The sequence below is a fragment of the Gavia stellata genome, chromosome 4, assembly GCF_030936135.1.
Source record: "Gavia stellata isolate bGavSte3 chromosome 4, bGavSte3.hap2, whole genome shotgun sequence".
Taxonomy (NCBI): Eukaryota; Metazoa; Chordata; class Aves; order Gaviiformes; family Gaviidae; genus Gavia; species Gavia stellata.
In genome coordinates, this window is record NC_082597.1 from 67,470,126 (window position 1) to 67,496,967 (window position 26,842).

At 35.6% G+C, this 26,842-nt stretch overlaps 1 protein-coding gene across 2 annotated transcripts in view; it reads left to right on the plus strand.

Moving 5' to 3' along the window:
• IPO8 (importin 8) overlaps positions 1-26,842 on the plus strand; it is a 46,021-nt gene that overhangs the window by 9,518 nt on the left and 9,661 nt on the right. Inside the window, exons 3-21 of one of the 2 annotated variants that reach the window (XM_059816490.1) lie at positions 1,255-1,411; positions 3,650-3,808; positions 4,613-4,769; positions 5,813-5,902; positions 6,719-6,813; positions 7,380-7,464; positions 10,018-10,152; positions 10,991-11,090; positions 12,754-12,830; positions 14,117-14,233; positions 16,522-16,611; positions 17,296-17,461; positions 18,057-18,217; positions 18,665-18,790; positions 20,565-20,631; positions 21,336-21,461; positions 21,962-22,059; positions 23,105-23,200; positions 24,681-24,910. In XM_059816490.1, coding sequence (XP_059672473.1) covers positions 1,255-1,411; positions 3,650-3,808; positions 4,613-4,769; positions 5,813-5,902; positions 6,719-6,813; positions 7,380-7,464; positions 10,018-10,152; positions 10,991-11,090; positions 12,754-12,830; positions 14,117-14,233; positions 16,522-16,611; positions 17,296-17,461; positions 18,057-18,217; positions 18,665-18,790; positions 20,565-20,631; positions 21,336-21,461; positions 21,962-22,059; positions 23,105-23,200; positions 24,681-24,910 — 2,332 coding nt within the window. The remainder of the gene's footprint in view (positions 1-1,254; positions 1,412-3,649; positions 3,809-4,612; positions 4,770-5,812; positions 5,903-6,718; positions 6,814-7,379; positions 7,465-10,017; positions 10,153-10,990; positions 11,091-12,753; positions 12,831-14,116; positions 14,234-16,521; positions 16,612-17,295; positions 17,462-18,056; positions 18,218-18,664; positions 18,791-20,564; positions 20,632-21,335; positions 21,462-21,961; positions 22,060-23,104; positions 23,201-24,680; positions 24,911-26,842) is intronic. The other variant, XM_059816489.1, reaches the window with a different exon arrangement.

A 26,842-nucleotide genomic window follows, 5' to 3' on the forward strand; every position in this document is an offset into this window, starting at 1 on the left:
CTGTTTGTCATGCTGGCGTTTATTTTTTCAAAGATAATCCAACTTTGAATGGCATTGTTAAACCATTCTGTAGTAAAGTTTGATGCTTAATCTAGACTCCATAAGGTAATTTTTATAAATCAATCTCTCATTTCAGTATCATGCAGGAAAAAACCCAAGTATGTAGAACATAATTGTTTTAATACTTGTTTAATTTTCTTATTATTTACAGAGCAGCGGTACAAAATAGAACAGCACGTTTAAATTATGTTTGTAAGTCAGCAGATTTTCCTGGGAATTTTTTAAAAGCCAAGAATTTGTATAACAACAAGATCTATGGACAAAGTAGATTAAAGTCTTGGGCTGGTCTTTCTGGACCTGTTGCTTGTCTGAATATTCTGGCACATCGTAGACAAAGAACTGTTTTTCCACTTGCTCCTATAAAATATTTTACAAACTACATGTTTTCATACTTCGTAATTTGCCATCACCAAGAAGAATGATTGTACCCAAGTATATCTTATTTATACTTTAAAACCCTAGCTAGTAATCAACCAAAATAGTACAGGGATAAGAGTTTATTAAGAACATTCCTTTAATGTCTTACACCATATTTCCTATGTTTCCTAAAGAATGCCTACAGGCATTTTAGTACTGAGGCATAAATACTGCTTTATTTTCAGTTGAAGATTAACTTTATTTTTCATAGTTTTTCATGTGAGACAGAAGGGAACAATTCTAAGGGATTATGCGAAATCCTAATAGTGGGATAAAGCTTAGGGAATTCACAACAAACATTTCTGTCTGAATAGAAGGTAGGCCACATGCCAGTTTAATACTGGGCATTTCCCCAAGCAGAGTGTCCCATCTGCGTGCGCAATGATTTGTTTACACGAGCCTTCCAAAACTTCTCTTACTGAACTTGCGTTGTTTTAGGGATGAGTAAGAATGCAGATAAGTAGATTTTTGTTTGCTTGTTTATGTCCGTATGGAAGACTGCTGTAATAAAGAATGTACGCCGATAGAAGCTGACTGAAATACTATCCTGTTCTGTTTAGAACCAGGCACTTGAGCCTGATCTTGTGTGGAATCATAAAAAAAATGGTTTTCTGACTCAGCTGTCCTTAGTACCTATAATTGTTACGAATTTATGCAGTGGTTTTCAGTCATCTTTTCAACTCTTTGTTCTACTTTCAACTGTACTACATGTTGAGCAGAGAGTAATGTGGAGATGTGTTAGAATTAAATTATTATTTCCCGAATGTTTATACTTAGCTGCCATTTACCTGAAGAACATGGTGACACAGTACTGGCCAGACCGTGAACCACCTCCTGGAGAAGCAGTATTTCCATTCAACATTCATGAAAATGATCGTCAGCAGATTCGTGATAACATTGTAGAAGGAATAATTCGTTCTCCTGACTTAGTGAGGTACCTTACATTGTGTAGAGATATTTCTATAGCTCAAGTTTTCAGACCTACCAGTCTGGATGTTGTTAATGTGAGAATCTAAATTTATTGGGAGATGAAGCAAGCACTTGTTTTTAAAATGTAATAATAATCAATTGTTTTTCAGAACTGTAACCTGGCTAAGAGCCCTGTGATATGATTTATTCTCTTACGGTGTTGTTTGAAGTGTCTTTCAATACTTGCTGTAGTGACAGCCTGTCTATTTGGCTGATTCAGGGCAGATAGTATAGAGGCCTATCTGCAATACAGAATTAACCATTCAGAGAAATACTGCCCAAGATCTGTTTTCTTTTTTCTAAGAGCCCTTTTCTCAATTACTTTTGCAGTTTTTATGTGTAATCCCAGTATTTAAATGTGCACTAGCATTCTTGGTTTTAAGATGTTAAAAGAATGAAGAAATGCTGTTCTCTTTTTACTGGAAGAATAGTTAAGATTCACAGACATACTACAATCTATGGTTGTTCACTGCTAATTACAGTGAGGCTGATAGGATGGGATTAGGCTGTAGTGTATAGATGTTCATCTTTGAAAAACAGAAGAAAATCTTTCTCTACTCTCCTCCTTCTCTCCACCAGCTAGGTGCCCAAAGATGTCTTTTTTTGTCAGTAGTCATATCTGGAAGAGGAGTGATTGACTAGAGATTGAAACTGGGATTAGAGAAAACACTTCTAAAAAATAATGAAACACCAGAATGCATTAGACTGCTATAGCATTGCTGTCATTAGACGTCTTTATGAATAGATTAGACAAACACCTGTCAGGAATGCTTAGGCTATAAATGGTCCTGCACCGAAACAAGAAAATGAGCTAAAACATCGTTGCCGGTTCAGCTTTTCTAACACACTCTGACGCAGATGATTAGTATCCCCACTGAAAGAGACAGTTGCTCCTTGCCAAAGTTATGCTACAAGGTAAGGAAGCTTGCGTCATTTCTGTGATAATGTAGTAAAGGCATGTAGTTTCCTATGCCATCACATCATAAATACTAAGGCTAAGTTTATACAAAAGAACAGAAAATAATGGAAGTTTGAGGAATTTTTTGCAAACTAGTTCAGGCATCATTTCATAACCTGATATTCAAAATGTCCTGACATTACAATGACAATCTACATCTAAAAGGATTGTTGAAAACCTCAGGACAATCAGCTGGAATGCAGTAGAGGGTTTCTAAACACTGACTAAACTTGTAGATTTGTGAGAGGTTAAAAAAGTTAAAGAAACTTTACTGGAACTAGTCTGATGCTGTAATACTGATATTTTTCACTGTTTGCTTGTGAGCATAAGGGGGGAGGAGGAACCAAATCAGCAACAAGCACAAACTCCAAAGGCTTGAGGGGAAAGGTAAGTTTGTACAAAGCTAAAAGGATCAGTAGGTGGAGGGCCCCTTATTGAACTGCTTTGTAATAGTGGCTCCTTATGTAATGTACTGCAAGAGGCTACCCAAGGAAAACTAAATATAGAAGAACCAATATTTTCTGCAGACTTTTTTTTTTTAATTATCCCTTAGTGGAGCCAAGAGAATTTATTTACAGCTTCTAGTTCAGTGCCTCTCAGCTTTTTTAATCACACATCACTTTAGTCAATTAACAAACCTATTTTGCCTCACCATTGTGAGTGGCATCTAAAAGTGTGTGGATGGAGAGGAATGGTAAGATGTTTTTACCTAATTGGCTCTGCATGTGCTTCGGAGGTTGAGAAGTGCTGTTCTAGAAGATCCCAGGAAAATTGTAATTTCATGAGGAATTGGATCAAAACATGAGGCTTGGATCATAACACAGGCCAATATTTTTTAATAAAAATGTAAAAGTTTGTGTTTTTGTGGTCGCTTCCAACCTCATAAGCATGTAGAAGTATAAACATTCATTTTCAAAATACAAAGCTAGCTGGTTTCATGAGCAATTAATTGTTTTCAAGTATTGCCTGATGGGTGTGGAGAGGGAGGAAGAAGGGAGAAAAGTAGCTAAAATGTTCTGAAACTAGTTTTTTCCTTAAAGTTAAATCCCCTGGGGTTTTTTTTTATTGCTTTTCCTCTGTCACTTCCCAGAACTCTTTCAGTGCTGTCAAAATATGTATGATACTTATGATGTAATATGTATATTGTGGGCAATAAACCAAGATTTGGGACCTATCCTTTAATAATAAACACTATGCCATGATCTTATTTACTTATAGTGTATTTCTTTTTCCTTCCTACCATAGAGCCCAGCTGACAATGTGCCTCCGTGCTATCATTAAACATGACTTTCCTGGCCATTGGACAGCCGTGGTAGACAAGATAGGCTACTATTTACAATCTCAGAACAGTGGGAGTTGGCTTGGGAGCCTCTTGTGCCTGTATCAGCTGGTGAAGACTTATGAGTAAGTTGATGTCCATCAATAGATGAGCAATCAGTACTTTTAGTCTCAGCTGATTGCTGAGAATGACATTCTTAAGAGCACTGGGAGCTCTACAAGGAATTCAGATAGAAAATGGGAATTAATGACTGTCATATGCTTCCTTTCCTGCAAATAAATGAAAATTATTCATCATTTTGTATAATCCGTGAATTGAAAGCAGAGATGCCATCAATAATCTGTATGATTTTACTGACATTTTTTTCTTGAGGCTTTGCATATTGTTATTTGTACCATCCTCTTGATAGTCTAAATCCACAAAGCGTAAATTAGGAAAAGTGTGGTGAGCTCTCACTCATTTTAAAAAAAAAAGATCCATTGTTAGAAACATATGTATAAACTGCACAAAAGAAATGTGAATGGAGAAAGAGAGAATCCTGTCAAAACAAAGGAATTGTCTTTCCCTTTCAATGGCTGTTCACTCCTATTTGTTCAGCACCCAACTTGGGTTTGGCATTGGTACGAATGTCAGAGAACTTCAAGTCCCTGCTCCTGTGAGCTGACAATTCAGCAGTGACAAACATTAGTTTTTCCTCCCAATAGCTGCATTTATATAAGGTAACATTTGTTGTTTTTTATTTCTCTGTTTATAGGTTAGAGAATTTGCACAAATTGTTGAGATGGGGGCTAGAGGAGGGGAGACTGAATGAGTGAGTGCTGAATGTTAATTTTTTTTTTTAGGGTACAAAAATTAAATTGCTGGTGGGGAATAGGCATTAGAATCTCCAGTGTGTAGATCCTGGACCAACATTTTTGTTTCCTTTGCAGATACAAAAAGGCAGAGGAGCGAGATCCTCTCATAGCAGCAATGCAAATATTTTTGCCTCGGATTCAGCAGCAGATGATCCAGCTTCTGCCTGATAACTCCCATTACTCTGTATTGCTTCAGAAACAAATCTTAAAAATCTTCTATGCTCTTGTTCAGGTTGGCATCTGTGTAGAGGAAAATCAAAACTTTTACTTTGCTGGGCACAACGACCCCCTTCAGTACACTCATGGGTGTGATTGAGTAAGAATACCAATTTGGGTAGGAAAAGTCATGTACAATAAATAGCTTTTATAAAAATAGGATCTTTATAGATTTTTCTGGTCACATGATCCCCCAGATTGACTTTTTAATGAACCTAGGTACTTCTCCACATCCTGTCTGTAAATTTACTGGAGAAATGTTCCTATTTTGATAAAGTCACACACAACCTGATACAAACTATATGAGTATCTAGTCTGTGCTGCTTAGCCTCTGGAAGTGGCAGTAGTGCATATTGTAGTATAATTGTCAAATAGTGACTTCAATAGGTGGCATTTCTCATTATCTTCTGAAGATTTGGCAGAAATTATTTATTGAGGCACATACATTTATCAGAGATGAGTTTGGCTTTTACAAGGATGAGTTTGGTGAGGAAGTACTTTTAGAGAATGAGAAATAAAACAAGATCCTGCATAAGGGGCAGCCTGAAAATTCTTACTGGAGGCTAAAAAGCTAAAATAGTTTGTTATTAGATGGGGGCAGGATTAAAAAGATCCCTAGATCCTTTTTTACCTTCCAGTAACTTGCCTGAATATTGTCACTTTGCTTGGAATTTTGTAGAGAAGTGGGATTTACTAGATAGTAACTGGGTAGTAATTAGGAGTGCATTTCACTTACTAAAATGCTATTGTAAAGCCCTGTGATATAGTTACTGCTGTGATCCCTAAAAGTCAACTGGGCTATTGTGAAGAAGAGGAAGAACCAAAAAGAATTAGCAAGTTCTTATACCAAGGAACTTTCCTCAGATAGTGTCTGCTCAGAAATTCCTCTTTAAATTGTACCAAGAAGGATGCAATTAGAATAGTATTGATATCTAACCTAATTAGTTTTAATTTTGCTTAAAACCTCATCTTCCTGGGAACGTAGCTACTGTAGAAACATCTATCTTTTTTCAGAGAGAATTAGTGTTTCATTACGGTGTGGTTTTTTTCTTATTTCAGTATGCATTGCCACTCCAGTTGGTGAATAACCAGACTATGACTCAGTGGATGGAGATCTTCCGTACTATCATTGATAGAAATGTACCTCCGGTGAGTTTTAGTTTTGTGAAGACCTCTATTACTTGTATGTTGGCATTTGAGGAACAGTTAGTGTGAAGATTTTCTAAGTTTTTTTTTTTAAGATGTCTTCTATTTAGGATTCTTATCCTTGGAATAAGTGGTGTTTTTGACAGAAACGTAGGAAGATCATAGAAGCTGTCAGAGTTCCGTTGTCTGAGGTAGTGATGCTTTGTAAACTCTAATCTGGGATATTTTGGAAGTCTCCAAACATTTTAGCCAGTTTATATCAAATAAGAAGCAAAAGCTCACAACAAACCCATCATTTGTCTCCGTTCCTCTTTTTCTTTCATGTCTTCCATATTTCTTGAAGAGCAAAATAAAAATTCTTGTTTGTGTGTGTACAACATTAACTGGCATTTCCTAAGTTTTTAGAAATTTATTTCATAACTTTAACATTGTTTTAATAGCTTTTGCATTAGTATATGGTTGGGGTGTGTAAGTTAGGAGGAGTTAGTGTCGCGCTTAATTTTTAAGCCAAAGTGCACGCTACTGTGTGGCATTCAAGTATATGTGAGAGTTTCAGTTTTTTAAGCGTGCATAATTTTGAAAAGTAAAGTACAGACGTTGTACAGGTGTTGCACATACACAGTTAAATTGACTAATTAAGATATTTGAAAGTTCTGGATGTTATAGAACTATTTACAGTTCCAAAGTTAACAGTTAACACAACCGGAGTTTAAGTCAGTGCTGTGCATTTGTATTAGTTTACTCAGCAAGGAATGTTTAAAACATCATTTCTCTCAACAATGCACATAACTAATTTAAAATAAATGTGTTTATTTATAGGAGACTTTGCAAATTGATGAAGATGATAGACCGGAGCTGGTGTGGTGGAAATGCAAGAAGTGGGCATTGCATATTGTAGCTCGTCTTTTTGAACGGTAACTAACTAACAGACTGATTAAAAACTAAGTTGGGGTTACAAATCTGTAACATTACTTGTGGTGCAGTTAGGCAAGACAGTTTAGTTGATTGAACAGCTTATGGTCACCAAAGAGCTATTCCTGCTCCTGTCCTCTGCCTTGCACTGGCTCAGCCACTGGTCTGAGCTCTTAGTGAAGTGATTTGACTCTCTAAGCTGGCAGGAAACTAGCCAGGAAAAGTACTTTTTTTTTCTTAACTACATCCAGCTACAAGTACTTATATTCTCAAATATAAAGGCAGGGGAAGATTTGAAAAGAAATCCAAAAACAGTGAAGTTATAGAGCTTGCAACAAAAAGGCAGCTGTATTTACTTGACTATAGTATAGTACCTTATGAGAATCTAAGAAAAGAAAAGGGAAGTGGGGCATTATTTAGGAAATAAAGGCTTAGAAGGAATCTGTGGAAAAGGATTCCTTGCACATAGAAGGCTACTCAGAGTCCTTTGTGTTTTGTAAAGTAATATGTTTTCCTGACATAGTAGACTTCTCACAATGTAAATATCTGTGTCCTCTTATTTTCAAAGGTATGGAAGTCCTGGAAATGTAACTAAAGAATACTTTGAATTCTCAGAGTTTTTTTTAAAAACCTACGCTGTGGGCATACAACAGGTAAGTACAGTTCATTTGTTTCTGAATTAGACAATTTTGGCTATTCAACAGTGTGATCTTATTGAAGTTCATGAAACAAAACTGAACAGAGTGAGGCAGATTTTCCTTGTAGTGATCGAGGAGTTCTTTAGAACTCAGTGCCATATGCAACTGAGGTATAATAACAGAAATTTTCAGCAATTCAAAAAAACCCTGCAGGAAAATTCTCAGAAAAGGCAAGCGCTGCTAAAACGATGTTATCAATGTGTATAAATATTCTAGATATAGCTGAGAGAAAAAACTAATGATGCAGACACCTCACATCATAGAAGGGTGTATTTTCAGGCCAGTCTTTAGTTAAAGTGCTTTTGCTGCAAACAACTTAGGCACAGTAATCCAGTGATACTGTTTTATTTCAGGAAGATACAAGCAGATTAGGAGGTGTCTGGAGAAAAGCAATAGAAGTTATTTTATACATGAAAAACATACTTTATGAAAATATAGCAAAAATTCACAGTTTGCAAGGAAATTATTTTTGTTGGGGAGTGCTAATGATTTGTGATTAACTTGGTGGTATGGAGACAATTCGGTTTTGATAAAGTTGCAAAGAAGAGAGGCAATTCTTGTCAGAGTTTTCTGTGGTTTTCTGACAACTCAATGGTGGAACCCTGAGAACGTGGGCTTCCAGGCTTCCAGCATCTCCCTGGTCAGGTGGAATGGCTATAGCAATTGGGTGCCTGAAAGCCCTGAGAGTGCTGGCTCCCAAGCTTAGATGGTTTTGGCACAGCTCTTCCTGTTTCTCATTCAGCCTGCCATATACTAGATGACTACGAGCGGTAGTTCCCAGGCTTTTGGCTCAGCTAAAGCTCTTGGGTGTCCAGGCTTTTGGGTTACATATTCCAAACAAGTTCCTGAGAAGCCAGGAGAATACTTTACACTCTTCTGCTCGTGATTCTTGGGTTTTGATTCCCTTTGGCCTGTAAACCTTGAAAAACACCTGGGAATGCTGGTTTTTTGAGTGACAAGTGTTTGGATAATGTGTATTTCCAGAATATGTGGCTCCTCAGCATGCTGCCAGATGAAATATCCCTGACATGGCATCTGCAGGCTTCATACAGTTTAAATTTCCAATGTCTTTGATGCAGGGTGCCAGGCTTTTGTTGTCACTTCAAGTCAGATTTAAACTAGATTTCAAAATACCAGGATTATCTGCAAAACAAAATTACTTTTCTCCATCCAGTTTGACAACAGAATAGTTTATCCATCAGTGTATTAATTCTGTGTGAATATGTAAATACTAAAAACTAAAGAGAGGAATGGTTGTGGTAAGGCTGTAAGCATTAAATGAAAAGAAAAGGGAAACGGTCTAATATCTGTTCTAAACTCCTTGCAATGTTTAACTCCTGAGTGGAAAAATAGACTCCCATGAGCAGTTGTCATTTGAAATACTTCAAGTTTGTCTCTTAAGAGATTAGGCTGCCTAGTAGAGGGAGCAGTTTAGCTTTCAAGATAAATGGACTGGACAATCTGCACGTTTCTTCCATTTCTGGGTCTTAAATGCTGATTTGTCACATTTCCTTGCAGAGTTAGTAAGAATTCTATTGTGAATATTACATTACTAAGCCTTCATTACTTATTTATCAGTTGTTAAGTGCTGACATCGTGCTAGAGTCTGTATGAGATATAGACAATTCTTGCCCAAGGAGCATATCATATGAAAGACTTAAGATCAGACTTAGTACTCCTAAGGAAGGAGTTATGTTCAAAATAATATTTATTATAATGTTGTGAGGAATTATGAAGCAGAATTGTCCTTCTGAAAATATATGACTCAATATTTTGTCATGCATTGCCCTTGATTTTTATTGTTATTCACGTACATGCCAATTCTTTACACTTATTAACACTTAATAGTTCATCTGCCATTAGTGCAAATTAGTGGCTTTGTACTGTAGGTTTGTCTCAGTAGAGCGGGCCTCTATATTAAGGAAACTTTGCGTGATAGAGTTTGTGATAGCATGCTAGGTGATACTATCTGATGGTCACAACAGGTAGTTGAAGTTAAGGGCTTTGCATCTCTTCTGATTCACAGATTTAGGTGCTAACCTATTTTTCTTTTCTAGTTTAGTATTTCTATTCTTATCACTGTTCTTCCAAAGTAATTTGTCATCTTTAGGGGCCTGTCCTTAAAAAATGAACACAGACATCACTAACAGGTTTAGAAGCCAACCAGTTTGAAAATCTCACGTATCTATTCCAAATTTTGCTGAGGCCTGTGTAACCTGTGAGCCTATGAATATTGAAATACATCTTTGGTTTACAATTACAAGTGATCACATGGTGGGGCTAGTAGTAAAGGTAAATGTGTACATAAATGCTTGCAGGATTACATCCTTAGTATTTAAATGATTTCTGATTTTTGGATCAAAGGCATTACAGTGATTACTAACACTAGAACCTCTGCTGTAAAACTAATTAATCTGTCCATGTACATTCACTAAAGAGGTGCACTGTCTGTGCATGAGAGAGAATTTTCAGTCTTCATTTAAAAATATTAATTTGTCATTTCTTCAGGTTCTCTTAAGAATCTTAGACCAATACAGACAAAAAGACTATGTTGCGCCACGTGTTCTTCAGCAAACGTTAAATTATCTGAACCAAGGGGTTATTCACTCTGTAACATGGAAGCAGATGAAGCCACACATACAGGTCAGTGCATAAAATGCAGTCATAAACACTGCGTGTCATCAGGGTGATTAAAAAAACCCCAAAAACCCCACCAGTTTTGCAGTTTTAAAGAAGGTTTCATGAATCTTTCATGCAGCAATTGATCTGGGCAAAAAATAGCGCTTCTACATTAATGTAGTTGGGTTTTTTCAGTATTATGACTACCTTTTATTGCAGATGTTGTTAACTCGTTTAAAGATTCAGTTCCATAAGTTACTTATTTTTATTTTTGAATGCAATGTTCTGGCTTTTATTAGTTGCTAGTGTTCAGAATTGTCTATAGATTTGGAAATTCATAATTGATTGTAGTGCAAAGATAGTGGATAAAGAGAACATGAACTATGAGGAACTGAAATCTGTTTTAAGGATGAGTTTTGTAAGTGAACTGAGAACAAATGAAAAGTGATTTTCATGCTTTTCTTTTTTCATATCATAAGTTCCCCTGTTGTAGTTAGTTAATCCCATGACTGTTAAGAGGAAGAAATCTGACATCCATTCCCATGTTAAGTGTTGCATTGGCGAGATCCTTCTGCAGAATGCGATGTTCTGCTGTTTATAGACTATGTCCTGAATTATATTTTGTGCATAGTACTGTATCATTAAAAAGGTAGATTATATAATTACTGCTGTCTGGGACTGTTGCAAAAAGAAAGTATGTATATTATAAGTTTATTTCTGTTAGCCAAAATAAAAGACCACTAGTTAAAAGAATTTTACTCTTCAGAAAAGTAGGTCTAGTAAATTAGTGCATAGTGGAGGGAAGCTATACTGGAGTTTGACTTTATGTGTACTTATGTGTGTTTGATTTCTCTAATACTAGAGTATAACAGAAGAAGTGATATTCTCTCTAATGTGCTACAAAGATGAGGATGAAGAGCTCTGGCAAGAGGATCCATACGAATATATCCGCATGAAATTTGGTAAATGTTGGTGTTTAGCATTTATGCTTTCATCATAACTGTCACTATAGTCCCAATTAACAGCATGACCACTGTAAAGTCTCTGCCTTAACCAGTGTCCTGAACAATAGGAAGAAGAAAATTTGTTTCTTAAAGCTCACCAACTTGTAGTTAAAAGAAGGTGGCAGATCAAGTGAGTTTTGGTCATTTGGCTGGTAGTTTTAAACTAAATGATTCTCTTAATGTATTTTTCTACTTCACATGTGCTCAGTGCGGCCCAAATAGACTGGCTTGCTCACTTTTTAATGCTAGTTTCAGAATCCTGAATTGCAGATGTGACAGCTGTCTGTAAGTCCTTGCAGCTCTCACTTTGACCAGAAGAGGCCTGACTTGCTCTTTCGCTATTGAAAATTGTTGATGTCTTCAGCATTTTTTTTCCAATTATTATTACTAAATTGGAAGATAATTAGATATATGTATTCTTTCAAACGATGCAGTGCAAAATTTTGGGAATATCGCATAGGACCATATTATGAATAATTACTTTTATTAAAAGAGTCATGTCATTGAAAAAGAGAAGGGTACTTTAAAAATATAGCAAATTTAGCTGGAACACTCCAATAAGCCAGGGACCGCAGAGATATGTAGCATTTTGGAATTTTTAATTACTTGATTTGTGATTAGGATATGTGAAAACAGAATTTAAATGTTTATGGTATAATTAAAAAAAATTGGAGAGTTGTTATGCAAAAAATCACGATATAGTGTTGATCACTGTGGTAGAAATACGTTGCTGATTTTTGGTATATGAATTCAGTTATTTCTGTGTCAGTAGTGAATCCTATTTTTATATGTAGCTGAGAGTTAAATAAAGATTTAAATTATATTATGGAAGGTAAAAAAAAACTAAGCGTGAAAGTACATTAAATTGAAGTTTAGTGAGACATGTTTGGGTTTGGAACAAGAATTCCAGTAGTCTGGTAGTATTTCTTAATCATGTTTTATCTGCAAGTTCTCAGAAAAAGTTAGTGTGTAATTTTAACCACATTTTAAGTTTACCTTTTTAGATCTTTTTATTTAATTCAATTTGTGTAGGGATGTTTGGATTAGAACATGTTTGGCAGCACAGATTTTTTTTTTTCAAGATATAAATTATATTTTCAATATGATTAAAGGAAGTTTACTTGTAATGAATGAAGCTAAAAAGCTTCAACTTTCAGCAGATTTAAAACTACCCCAGATCCAAGTAGTTTTTACATACAAAAAGTTTTCCATGAGGTTTTAATAAAATCAAGTCAAAATTGTGTACATATGGTATACAGATGTTACTGGAATGTATTGTTGTTCTTCCTATCTTGGTTTTAATTAAAAAAGCCAGGATTTTTTACTCCTGAAATACACGATCTCAAAAGAATTAATGAATAAATAATGCATTCCTGATATAAGGAATGATGAGTGGTCAGTAGATTTGGAAGGCAAGAAGTAAATGCTTTCATAGGTGACATAAGCTTGGGTCTGATTCTTTAACCATGAAGTGAAGACAACTACGCCAGTAGTTTTGAAGTTACATATTCACCCTGATTTTGTGATATCCCACAAACAAGATGGTTTACAAAAATTTTATTATTATGTCATACTGAGAAAAGGAGATATTTATTTTTTATTTTTATTTTTAATTTGTTAGATGTATTTGAGGATTATGCATCCACTACAACAGCAGCACAGAATCTCCTTTATACTGCTGCGAAGAAGAGAAAAGAGGTACGGAATTAGTGGTATTTAATGATTTGAAGTTTCCTTAATAATATTATTTTCCTTTAAATTTGAAGATGCTACAGGAAGCTAGTCTTGAAAAATCTACTTGCTAGTACATAGTCAAACTCTTTCCTGGCTAAGCACTATCAGTTTTGGGAGAATTAAAATATGTGTGTATGTATAAATAAATGAATTAGTAAATGGATTCCTCTTGCAGCTGTAAAATTAACCTGCTGGATATGAACTGAGTTGGAATAGATGTACTGGTATTTTCCCAAGTTTACAAACAGCCTCTGTGACGGCTGTTCTGAGCTTCCCAAACTGTAGCAGGGGGGAAAGTGAACCTGATCCTTATTAATTTTCACTGATGCTATTTAAAATGCTGTTGACAGCAATCAAATTAGCAAGAATGAAACCAATTTCATACAGCTGCTCTTTAAATGAGGACATAACTTTTCTGTAGATCTTTCTGTACTTACGGTGATCTGTGCAAAAGAAAGTGCTCAGCCTACTCCTGGAAAGCATATGTTAGTTTGCTAAAACTGCTGACTTTTTCCTGGATACCATTTTAACATCCAATAAAGATGGAGCTGCATTTTTAGATGAATTTTCAGAGAAGAGCATAGTCTTTACGTCAGGTGGAGTAGCCTATGACCTTTCAATTTCTGTGTTGTCAAAACAGTCCTTGCCCGCTGACCTCCTCATTTTCATAATTTATACTGTGACTGTCAAAATGTCATAATATCAGAAAAGCACATAATAGATGTGGAAATGACATTAAACAATTGGTTTTGCCAAAAAACCTTTCTAAATCTAGTCAACTTTACAAGTTACTGCCAAAACCAACAGATTAAATTAAGTTTATGAGGTTTTAGTCCAAGCTGTTCTTGAATAGGTATATGTTCATACATATATGTACACACACGTATGTATTTATATACGTGTGGGACAAGCCAGAAGAGAAGTTAAGAGAAAAAATCAGTGAGGTACTGCTTGAGCCTCTTGTCTTTTCGTCACCTTTTTTGATTTCCCTCAAAGCAACAAAATTCCTTATTTGTTGTTACTAATGTGAAATTTCAAGGAGATTAATTTAATTTTGACAAGTTTGAGTGAAAGGCTGAAAAGGGAACCTTCTAAATTTTAACCATGGAAAGATGCTACATATAGTACCTCGCAGTTACTTCGGCCAAGATAAAATATCTACTTATAAAAATCATGTGAATGTTTTAATGTAAACAATGCTATTAAAGTAATTTTACAAAAGGAGATTGTGTATTTTCTGTATTATGTAGGTATTACCAAAAATGATGGCATATTGCTACCAGATTCTGACAGAGCCAAACATTGATCCAAGAAAAAAAGATGGGGCTTTGCATGTCATAGGATCCCTGGCAGATATTTTACTGAAGGTAAGTGGGTAAAGAACGGAAAAATGTTTATGTTCGTAATTCTTATTATCAACTGCAACTTCCAATAAAAACATCTTAACTTACAAAGTATGGCTAGCCCTTAGCCATATTTATGAAGTCTGTAGAGAGATCGCACTGTGCAATAAGAATCTGAGGGTTTGTTTCTTTAAAAAAATATTAACATTCTTTCCTGGTTTTTATATTCCCATTTTATACACAGGTTTTTCTTCTGAAGTTTCTCCAAAGCTCTGTTTGTTTGCTACAGAACAGTCCCTTGGTCCTCTCCCACTTCACTAGTAAAATGGAAGGGTGTTAAAAAAGCAAACATGCATTCCATCAATAACATTGCCTATAATTCTTTAGCAAACCCCCCAACAGCCTGCAGTATTGTGGGCTTCTTCTGGTTCCAAAAAAATGTTTACTTAACATGTTGCAGGAATGTTTTGTGTAGCTTTCCAGCTTTCTTACCCTACAATGTGTGGTTTTAATTCTTACTTCATCATCCAGCTGGGAGTTTTGAAAATAACTGGAAAGAGCACAGAGTTTCTATCCTTCCTCCATTTTTTACAGACAGTATCTTCAGAATTTTGAGTATTTTTCTGGAATTTGAATACACATGTAATCCACATTTTTGCTCTCTAATGTAATATGATTACAGTTTCCTTTATGCTTTTGTAGACAGTGAAGTCCAAAGTATGCCCTCTCTCCATGTCAAAAGTAACTGCCAAGAAGTTACCACTTTCAGCATAAGAATGGCAGCCTTGTGCTGGAGGCTTCCTTTTAAAAGTAATTTTTTTTTTTTATGTGAGTTGTCTCTCTGTGCAGGATGTGTCTTCACGTTACAAGCAACATTTTACCAACATTTACCATCTATTTTTTATCAGTGTACCAGTCCCTGATCTGATCTGAAATCCTGAAACATCAGTAACTTTTGCAGAATTTTTGTGAATTACATTGGATTGTAAATGCCCTCCCTCATGCTGGAGTGTAACAGTGAAAGAGGAAGACGTTGTTCATGTTGCGAGTAGCCTTTAATATTGACTGGGGGTTTCTATACCCATTTATCTCTGTCCTGAGGAAAAAAAAGGGATTTATTCCAGTGTACTGCTCCTATTTGGGATTTGCAGTCTTGACACAGAAGTTATAATATACTTTATGAAAGAGTAGTAATTCCCAAACACTGCAGACTCCTCTCAACTCTGAATTTCTTGTGTTTGGGATTTGGCAGGTTGAAAAATTCCATGAACTGTTTCTGCATAAAAAACTCAATTTGTAAGTGCTTTCTGGCTGATGAGCTGACTGAGATATAGATTGTAAGGAGCTTGCAGACACATTGATCCTGACTTAGCCACCTGGCTCTCCACAGTGGCTCCAGTTTAATGCATGCAAACCTCTGACCTGTGTGCACAAGGGAAAATTCTTTTCCCTTCTCTGTGTTTTTTCTCTGCCCAGTTCTTCATCTGCCTCTCTGAAGCTTGGCCAATCAGTGTGGGAAAAAGTGATGTATGCATTGGTGAAGTAGAAGTGTGACCTAAGATACATTTTGTATTGAATGTCCCCTTTCACCCTCTTCCTGTCTTAGCCACTGAATCATTCCTTTAGATGGTTACATGGTCCCCAGCATATATCTTTTCTAGTATCCTGGGGCTATAGGTGCTAGTCTCCCTGCTTGCTGGTCTTGGCTTCCTGTGAATATCTTGGGATTTGCCAAGGTTGGAATAATGAAGGATAATTTTCATTGAATATGCTCCTCCAGCCAAGCAGACTTCTATCACAAAGGAATTGTCTTAGTCCATTAATAAACACAAAAAAAGACGTGAGTTATTGTTGTAATGTGTAAAAATAATTAGTTTTGGTGCTTATCGTAACGGTCGTTTGAAACTCAGATCTGTTTCATACTGAGCTTATACTTATCTTCAGGTATGTATGTACTCCCTTGTAGGAAGAATGGAGGTACTAGGTTATTGATCCTAATTAATTTTTAAGAACAATCAGCTGGAATCAATTGCCTTAAAGAAAATGAAAATTCCAGTTTACAGTATTGTAATGAGTAACGTAGAATTGATATTATATGTACAGTTCTTTCACTTACCTGGCTTTGAAGTTGCTATGCTTTTGAGGTTTGTTCAGTTCAAGGTACTAGATCCAGATCTCTTTGTGAGAGGATACCTTTATTACATAGACAAATCATTGTATTTGCCCTGGTTGATAGTTGAAATGGATTACTGGCTAGAATGAAGTAGGTAAAATGAATGGTCTCCAAAATTAATTTTTATTTACACCAACAGAAGAGTGTCTTCAAGGATCAAATGGAACTGATGTTACAGAATCATGTATTTCCGTTGTTCATGTCTAACCTGGGGTACCTCAGAGCTAGAGTAAGTTCACCAGTTATATCAATTTCAGTATTTGCCATGATTCTTTCCTTTGCAGTTTGACTTCATTCTGAATGTTAATGAAAGAAATAAAGCAAATACGTAGTAGAATTTCAAATAACGACCTTGTACAGTAATTTTTCAGCATTTTAATTTAAAAAATGATTTGTCAGTTAAATGAATTGATGGAAAGTCTGTGTCATATTATTGTTTACCTCTTAGATTAGACTGGAGAATTTGAGCAGTGGTTGTGGCCCTTTTGTGACCATTTTTCGTTAGCAGATCTCAATAACTAGAGTGGTTGGATGGCTGTGAAGAACAGGTAGGATTTCCACAGAGTAGATAATGTCAGTTTGAGTGTAGCTTGAAGAAAATCCCCAAGTGCCCATATCAGTCATAAACAAACAGTTAATTTTCTTTAATTTTTGTTCTAATTTTTTTCCCCCAGAAAGACCAAAACTATGAATGCCAATTATGTGCATACTGAATTTATTGGAATTTGGGAAAGGAAAATAAAGAACTGCTTGAGTGCAAAACTGTGTTACATTTACTGTATGAATACACCATAATTAAGAAAAAAAAAAGCAATACATGCAAACAGAGAGATAGTTAGCATTGTTTTTGAATCAGTTAAAAAATGCTAAAAATTGCAATAGTCACTAACTTGCTTTTCTTTTTGTCATGCAGTCCTGTTGGGTACTTCATTCATTCAGTGCTTTGAAATTTCACAATGAGTTAAACTTGAGGAATGCAGTAGAGTTGGCAAAGAAGAGCCTGATTGATGATAAGGAAATGCCTGTCAAAGTAGAAGCAGCCATAGCTCTTCAGACGTTAATAAGCAACCAGGAGCAAGGTATGCTACAGTGATTCATCAGTTGTATACACTGATTTTTATTTCTTTTTTATAGAGATGAGGAGGTTGGTGCAGATTTATCTAATCATTTCTACCATTTAAAGACATAGGTTTCAGAACATTTCATCATGTTTCAACAGCTTCACTTGCTCATTAGTTACCGTATACATATGAGAATTCTGACTTCAAGTTTTTACGGCAGGTCTCTGCACAAAAGAAGTTAGAATCAACATATTTATTTTAATAAAGTAAATAACACTTGTCTTTGTTTTTCTTTAGTGAAGTGAAATAGTGTGTATGTTTAAGAACGAATGCTGCTTATGTATGAGGGCATGTATTCTCCCAAAACAGTGGATTTTTGTTATAGATGGCATTTCAGTATTGAATGTGGTAAATGTACGATTTATTTCCTTTGTTAGTCTACTAGTTATGGGCTGTAAAAGTGCCTTGAGTATTGGCTATTTTATTTTTTTTAGTGAATTAAACTTCAAAAAATGATTTTGTTCAAGAGTAGTCAGTTACCTAGTAGTTTTGAGATGCTGTATATTTGTGTTTCTGGATTGTTGATTTCACCTAGTGTCAATTGTTTTTTTAGCCAAGGAATATGTGAAGCCTTACGTAAGGCCGGTTATGCAAGAGCTCTTGCACATTGTTAGAGAGACGGAAAATGATGATCTTACTAATGTAATCCAGAAGATGATCTGTGAGTACAGTCAGGAAGTAGCTACTATCGCCGTTGACATGACTCAACACCTGGTAAGAGACAATAGTAAAATAACGGTCCAGTCAGAAGCGCATGCCTAGCTTGGTAAACATTTAATGAACTTTGTTTGAAGTGCTCGCTGTTTAAAGTAATCTTTATAAAGGTCCACCGATAGTATTCACAATATTACTTTTTTTCTGTATGAAGCATCTTTAAAATCTATAGGTTTTTCAAAGATACTGAATTTTGTCACTGGTTCTAATGAGCCAAGCTCTAACTATGTAACATTTCAAATAATTTAACATAGTCAGACTTCTCAAAAAAAGAAGAGTTTTTAAATTTCTATATTCCCCTTTCAAAAGTAAGGAGCATATTTTTCAATGCTGACAGGTCTTACAGATAACACATTGCTGCTGTTGCATTAGCTGTCTTGGTTTTGCATGACAAATTAGAAATGTGAGTTTGCTCTTGAATGTCAAATTGGTTGGGTTTTTTCATAGGCTGAAATATTTGGTAAAGTACTTCAGAGTGAGGAATATGAGGAAGTAGAGGACAAAACAGTTATGGCCATGGGCATCTTGCACACCATTGACACTATCCTGACAGTTGTGGAAGATCACAAGGAGGTGAGATTTTCTTTTATATGTCTTTTCTCCTGCTGTTCCCTTACGCCTTGCATTCATGACAACAAGCACTTCTGTGTATGTTGCATCACTTGAATTGACATGAATGTGCATTTACTATAGCAGGATGGTGAATTAGTACCAAGTGATCTCTGACAAATTTGAATTTAAAGCCCAGTTTACTTTTGTGATTTCTTAATTGTTTAGCTCTCAACTTTGAAGGGAATTTATATCCTGAGGGCAAAATCCTTAGCCCTTATTCTGGTAAACACTTCATCGGATAATTGTATTACAGACTGTTAAAATAGATTTTAGGGAGAAATATTTTGCATATGACTAATTTTTTACAATGGTGACTCATGTTTTGTTGTTTACCAGCAATTTCTTGGATAGAATTCCTAGGAATTGGTCTCCCAGTTGTGGTGCAATGTAAGGCTACATTTCACATATTCAGGGAGGAAAGAGATTCTTTCTGCTTATATCACCTGGGCTGACTGAGGTAGGAAGGAGTTCAGTGACTGACCAGAGAGGCAAAGTCAGTCAGTAACTTTAAGCTCAGTTGGCATGAAAGTGCTTTGTCCTAGATTGTTTTGCCTTCTTGATTTACAAGGAGAATGTTTCCTTGGAAGTGTGAAATCTTATGATGCTTATAATTTTAAAAATACATTAACTAATATACTAATTAATTTTTTGTAAGACCATTGTGTTCCTTTGGATTTCAAAACATCTTTCATTCTTTTACAAGAACCCATTGCATCTTTTGAAAGATAAAATGAAATCTGGTAGCTAAGCTGATCATCAGGAATGACAGTCTGAAGTGGATCTTCAGGTTGTAGCCTAGGAAAACCTTTGGGGTTGGAATATTTTTGGTATAAACTTAGCAGCTTGTTTTTCTGTTGTGTGAAACACAAACTAAAATACTGTGCAGAGTGCTCTTCATCTCTGGATCTTTATATAATTTATATCACTTCTCAAATGATTTGAAAGGATATGTGAGGCTGAAAACTCCTTAGAAATTCCTTTCCCTTTCACCATTAAGTATGGAGAGAGTTTAGGGGATGATAACTTTTGAGTCAAGTGTCTGAAGGTAAGTGGATGAATCTGTGGTCACATTTGCCCAGAAAGCCTGACATCCTGCAAGATTATGTTTGTAACGAGTGACCTGTGGTAATAACATGGAATGTCTGTATTTGCTGGTTTTAATTAGACTTATAAGATGGCCATATAGTTCTCCTTGTAATTTAGTTTAATTCATAAATGTAGTCTCTCTTCCAACATGGCAAGGCTGAATCCTGACTTCAATACAGTTGTATACTCCCCATTTATGCATGTGTTCCTCTTGCTGAGCCTGCTCTGGGAAGATTTCCATAGACCCTAGGCAAAATCATCTCTTCCTCTCTTCCTTTTAACCCATTCTACTTCAAAGATTTTGGACAGAGGCTTTGTCTCAAACACTTTGAGTACAGTGTAACTTTGTATCCAGACAGGACAACAGATACAGTTTTTGATAGGACCTGTAGAATAACCATAAAATAAGATTTTTTAAAAATAAAGTGCTGTAAGTGACAAGTTTTAAAGCAATACTGTTTATTGAAAATTTGAGTACTTACATCAGTGAGGCCTTATTTCATAATATTGTGATCGTTAATGCAGCATTTAAAAAGTCGTAAAAGCCTTTTTGCTTTGAAGAATTTCTCAAACTGAATTAGTCAAATACATTTATTAAATTACTGTATTTCTAAGTTTTTAAATAAACTGCTTTATGTTTTTATTTCAGATAACTCAACAGCTCGAGAGCATTTGTTTACAGATCATTGGCCTTGTTTTGCAGAAACACGTTATAGGTACGTTTTAGAGATTATTTTTACAAAAACATTACATATTTTTACGTAAAAACATATTCATTATTATTGATTATTGCAAATAATACTATCTTCCTGAACAGAACTTCATCTTTTTTTGTGTGTGCTTCTTTAAAGAAAAAAAGGTGTTAATTTTCAATTATGATTTGTTTCTCCTGATCTTCTCTTGTACATTAGTCAGTCTGGTTACTCTGTTTTGGAGGTCAGACTCAAAAGCAGAAGCTGCAGTTCTGATTATAGTTCTAGCTAGCTGTGTTAAAGGACAATGTCTACAATTACATTAGTATTTTATGGATGTGGTCTGCAATTAAATTACTGCTTTATCAGTACCCTGCACTAAAGAGCTACACAGTTTTGTGATAAGGCCTTTAAGAAAAAACAAAGATTGAGAAAATAAAAATATTTTTCAGTAAATCATTTAGAAGCAAGGTCTTTGATGTGTTGGTAATATATTTTTCTGGTGTGTATTTATAATGAAAAACTATGCATGTTGTAACTATAGCCAACATAAGGCCCGTCTAAAAGAGTCTTTTCCAATTTGTATTATTTTTCTATGTATTGATTTAGTTACTAATTGCTGTCTTCCATTTGTTATATGACTTGAGGCTTCGTTTCAGATTTCAAGGTATTTGCAAGCTAAGTTTATTTTTTAAAGCACCCTACTTCAAATTGTTTCTCCTTTCCAGAGTTTTACGAAGAAATTCTCTCCTTGGCCTACAGCTTGACATGTCAGATGATTTCACCTCAAATGTGGCAGCTTTTAGGTGTTCTATATGAGGTTTTCCAGCAGGATTGCTTTGAGTACTTCGCAGGTAAGATCATTTCTATTCTATTGATGTTTCCGCTGTTTGGGAATTCATCTCTAAAAGCCACCTTAATAAGGGTCACTTCCATTTAGTGTCTTGGTTTAAAATGATCATGTATTTGTATTTCATGCCCTGACTGTCTGTTTAATGTGGGAGTGTAACAGGAGCATATTTAAGTAGGAAAAGCATGTTGAAATCTGTCAGTTTGATCAGTTATTGTAGGAGGTCCTGAACTCAAAGAAAGCTGAAATATACAAAGTTAATGTGAAACTACAAATTAATTCATTAAAATTCAGTCCTATTCTATTTCCTCTTCTGAGAATGCAACCTGCATGGTGCACTTTATGAAGAATTCTGCTAGAATACACTTTTGCAGAGTTTGAATTTCCAACCATGTTCAAGAATCTGAGCTAATGAATTCTATTATAGGACTACAGCCTCACTGGTTAGCACTTGCATGGATTAGTTTGTAATTTTTTTTCTCTGTTGCTCTCCCTGTTCTGCAGATATGATGCCTCTCTTGCATAATTATGTGACCATTGACACTGATACTTTACTGTCTAACCCAAAGCATTTAGAAATCATCTATGCTATGTGTAAAAAGGTAAGGCTTCTGATTCTTACTTATTGTTGCATTTACCACTGGTACTTAACAATCAGATTAGTGGAGTGACCTGAACATGCCAGGTGGTGGCCAGTCATTTCAGGACAAAATGAAATTTGGTCTCGGCTCAGTTCCGAGTACACATAGCACCTTCACACTTTTTAAGTGACATGCTTTTTGAAAAATTACACGCACAAATCTGTGTGGGAGAAAGTTGCTTTTCGTCTTGACTCTCTTCTATGAACAGCTATTTTGGTAAGTAGAGGAATTAATGAAGCGTGATTTCCTTGGGTTGTGTACGTTGCGATTGGATTCTTTAGTTGTCAGCTAAGGTGCGAACTCATTTGAAGTTCTTCCTACGTTTATAATGTTTCTCTTTTATGCTGATTCTCTCATGTATAATGAAGTGTGAGATCACGCTGCAGCCTTTCTCTGATTTTGGGCATTATAGAGTGTTAGGCATCTAGCTACTTGCTTATTTTGAATAAACTTACAGAAATTGAATGTGTTTGAGAATTCTGCTTCTTTGTCAGGTTTGATTGACACTGACCATAGGGCTGAAATGTACTGAGAAAAAGCAGTCAGTTTCACATGTATGTGCATATACATAGAATGATTGCAAACATCTTGGTTTTAATCAGAAACTAGCCTAGAGATAGGACTTCACTTTGCCAGGCTGTTAATCTGCCAGTGTCTATTAGAATTGAAGTAAAAAAAGGAAAACAGAATGTGGAAAACATCAATGATTCTGATAAGTAACATTTCCTTTAAAAAAGGGAAAGCTATGACATATAAAGAATATGAACATTCATAAAGAACTATAGCAATTTGTTCTACATTTTTAAATTCATCTTTAGCCACTTATCTTTGTTTATGGTCCTGTAGAGATGGTTTTTTATGTGTCTTAATTCCTCACAAAATATAGCTTGAATAGATATGTATATGCCATGTAGAGGTTTTTTGATGTATGCAGGTACAGGAGCACTTGTTTTCAAAGTTATTAGTGATTAATACTGATAAACTGAATTGTCATTCTGGTTGTTAGGTATTAACAGGAGATGCAGGAGAAGATGCAGAGTGCCATGCAGCCAAACTCCTAGAAGTAATTGTTCTTCAATGCAAAGGACGGGGTATTGACCAGGTGATATATATTGAGCAGGTTTTCTCTCTTACTGGTTTCCAATGATATGTGTATGATTCCTGAGAAAAGCAGTTGAAATTAGAGGATTTGAGGAAAATGTAAAGTGTAGGAATGGGGAGAAATACAGAAAGAAGTAAATGAGCTCAGGAGAATTTGTAAGGTTGGGTTTGGTTTTTTTTTTTGTTGGGTTTTTTTTTTTTTTTAGGTTAGAGATTAGTGGGCATGACTGGAAAATGAGTATAGATAATGATATAGTATGATGTGTGGGATTGTCTTTTTTTGCTTTCTTCTAATAGGTTTTCCCTTTTGATGAAAAACACACATTGTTAAAACTATTGTGGCTGAGAGGTTAACTATACGTATCCAGCTACTGAAGTTGTTTCTCCAAGCAATATGAACTTGGTCCTTTTTAGTATTTTGAATTACTCAGTGCATTTGGGAATGAAGAATTTCTAGCGTGGCTGGATTGTGATTGCTTGGAAAAAAATAATCACAATTTTCCAGAGTTTCTTCGAACACACTTCTAGATAGTAGTCTTTTTCCTATTAAGGGCTAAATTCTGGTCTCATGTTTTACATAACGCTCTAGGCTAAATTACTTTAACATATCATATTTGATGTTGCAACAGTGCAATCCATGGACTTCAGTGATAAATTTTCAGTTACTTTCATTGAAACCAATATAACTTTACTAATGTAAATCTGAAGTCATTGAAGATAAAAAATGTTCCCTGAAAGATTTTATTTTTAAAAGAAATCTGGAAGGGATTAAGGTGAATTGTATGCATTTGTACTGAAAGAAAAATGTAGTGGAGTGCTTAATTGAGCTCCACAACTCTGTGACTTAAAATGATTGCAAACTGAACTAAAAGTCATAAACTAAAACATTCATAAAGTTTCCCAAATTACTATAAAGCATAAACCTGCACATTGAAATATATGTAGGTATTTATTTCATTGTGTAGAAATTTGTGCGTACTTGCTTTTATCTGAATAAACTCATTTGAAACTTTTATAAGAAATTTAACATCATACTACATTTATTAGGAAAAACTTTTCTTTTTCTCGCAGATTTAGGTAATTTCATTTTTAATGCCTGTTACTTTTGAAATTGTTGGATAACTTTATTCAAAGATGAGAATGTCTGTGAGTTCTTTTCTAAACCTTTTATAGACGCTGGAACAAATTCCACCAAATGGCCCCAAATATTCTCCTCTGTGTTGAAAATAACATTGGCAATTTTTAGCTCAGAGAATAGCTGTTTTGGGGAAGATTTATAAGCATGTAATCAGAGGCTTAAAATGCTTTTTTACTAGGAAGTGAATAGAATGAGTTCCTAGGCTACACCCGGACTTCAGTTAACTCTGGAAATCAATTCTGATAGAAGTATTTTAAACTTTTGTATAATCTGGCAACATGTATAATGCCTGTTTTGTTGGTTTGTTTTTTTCTTTTTGTCTCCTTTATATTTATATGTCCAGTGTATTCCACTCTTTGTGGAGGCTGTTCTGGAGCGGTTAACCAGAGGAGTTAAAACAAGTGAGCTTCGTACCATGTGTCTTCAGGTTGCCATAGCTGCGCTCTACTACAATCCTGACCTACTTCTGCACACCTTAGAGAACATCAGATTTCCACACAATCCTGAGCCCATCACCGCACAGTTTATAAACCAGTGGATGAATGACACAGACTGCTTTCTTGGGCATGTATTGTGTTTTTTTCTTTTAAACCTTTTTACACTTTTTGATGTTTTGTTCACTTCTATTTGTATCCCTGGTCATGTTGATGAAAGAGTTCTCATTCCTTGGTTAGTCTAAATAACAGCAATCCACAGCAGGTCTAATTGCTGTGATGCCAGTAAAGGTGACCTACGTCCATTTAACTTTTCCGGGTCTGTTGAGCTATGTGCTGAATTTTCTGTGTTGCAAGGATACAAGGTTGCAATACGTATTTCAGCTTTTAAGTTCCTTAATCACAAACTATCTGCTTCTCCAAGAGATGGTCCAGCATGCAGTGAGGGTAATATTCAGAGCTGACCAGCAGGTTGTCAGCAAGATCTTAACTTTTTTTCTGAAACACAGTGTATACATATTTTCTCTTCTATATTTTATAAAGTATTTTTAACTGTTCTGTTTAATGTTAAAAAAATGTTTTTCTGTCCAATGAATCCCACACCCTGGTTTTAATCCCTGCAAGTTGTTCATTATCAACTTTGCATATTTGTCATTATGCTATTGATGTAGTGACTGTTTAGCATACTCCTCAACTTAAACTTCATTCTGACCTTCCTTGTACATGTGTGTACACTGCACTAGTGTACACTTCGGCAGCAGCCGAGCATTTGTAAAGTAAATGAAGGAGGACAAAGCCTGTCGTTACATAGCTAAGCGTGCGCTTGATGCTGGGTGGATGTGAAGTCCAGTGCTCAACAGTTAGTGCTTGCCTCTCAGCTGAGATGTGGCGTCTGACTGTGAGATTCAAATCCACTTAAGGGCAAAGCAGACAGTCAGATGTAGTTAACAGCTACCTCTCACCCTCCTGCTATGATTACATTTTGTCACTGGAGGCTGACATCTGACTGCAGATGTATGTATAGGCTTGGAATGTGTCTTCTCTGTGCATAGTCTATGCCAACAGACTAAGTGAAGTGTCAGTTTGTTAGGACTCATGCCATGAGTGAGCATGGGCCAAGACAGGTAGCTCCTGACCCATAGATGCATACCTTATTTTAGATTGGTATTCTTTTCCTATCTGTTTTTTATTGGTACAGTCTTGTCTTTCCAATTCTAAACAAGTGTCTAGGGGGCTTCTTATAAAATGGTTTCTCCACTCTCCAGTCATCCAAATAGCTTTTGTCCATACCTATTCTTATTTGAGTTCATCTTTCCTGAGCAGAATTATATGCCATCTTGGTATCTTGGTCTAGCTGCATTATTGCCTCAGTGTCCATCTTGGATTTAGACTGTGTGGTGCATTGTAGCACTGAATTACCTTTTTCATAACTGTAATAAAACAGTGACTCCCACTCAATCAATGACCAACTAGTATGTGCAGATTTTGCTCTCGGTATGTCTATTGTAGTATTTTTAAAACATATACCAAATGTTCGCGATAAAAATTCTTTTCTGCCCTCCTCTGTCCTAAGTACACAGTTTAGTGGGATGAGGATGAAAGTGCAGTAGCTTGTAGATTTGCAGCACAGACTGCCTTATTTCAGGTCTGCATGTTAATTCCGACTGTTTTACTAGAATGAAAACCACTTGGAGATACAAGAGAAATTGCCTGCTTAGGTGTATACAGGCTTTGTGCAGATTCCCCATTCGTGTCTGTATTTGAAGGTGTTACCATAGCAGTCTCTCCCTGAAGGAAAAAAAAAAGTGCTAAATTAAATGGTTAAGAAGTGGGGGGAAAAAAGATCTTATTCATTATAACAAAAACAGACAGTTCATATTATCACAAGCATTCTGACTTCTTCTGCTGTGTATACAAAATGTCTACAATACATCCTGTATCTTACATAAATACACATCTTATCAATTAGAGAGGTTACTTGAGTTGGTGACAAAGAAGGCATAAAGGACCCAAAGTCCCTCATTTCTTTTGGAGTGCCAGTGGCTGAAAAATGGCTTTACATCTACCTTTC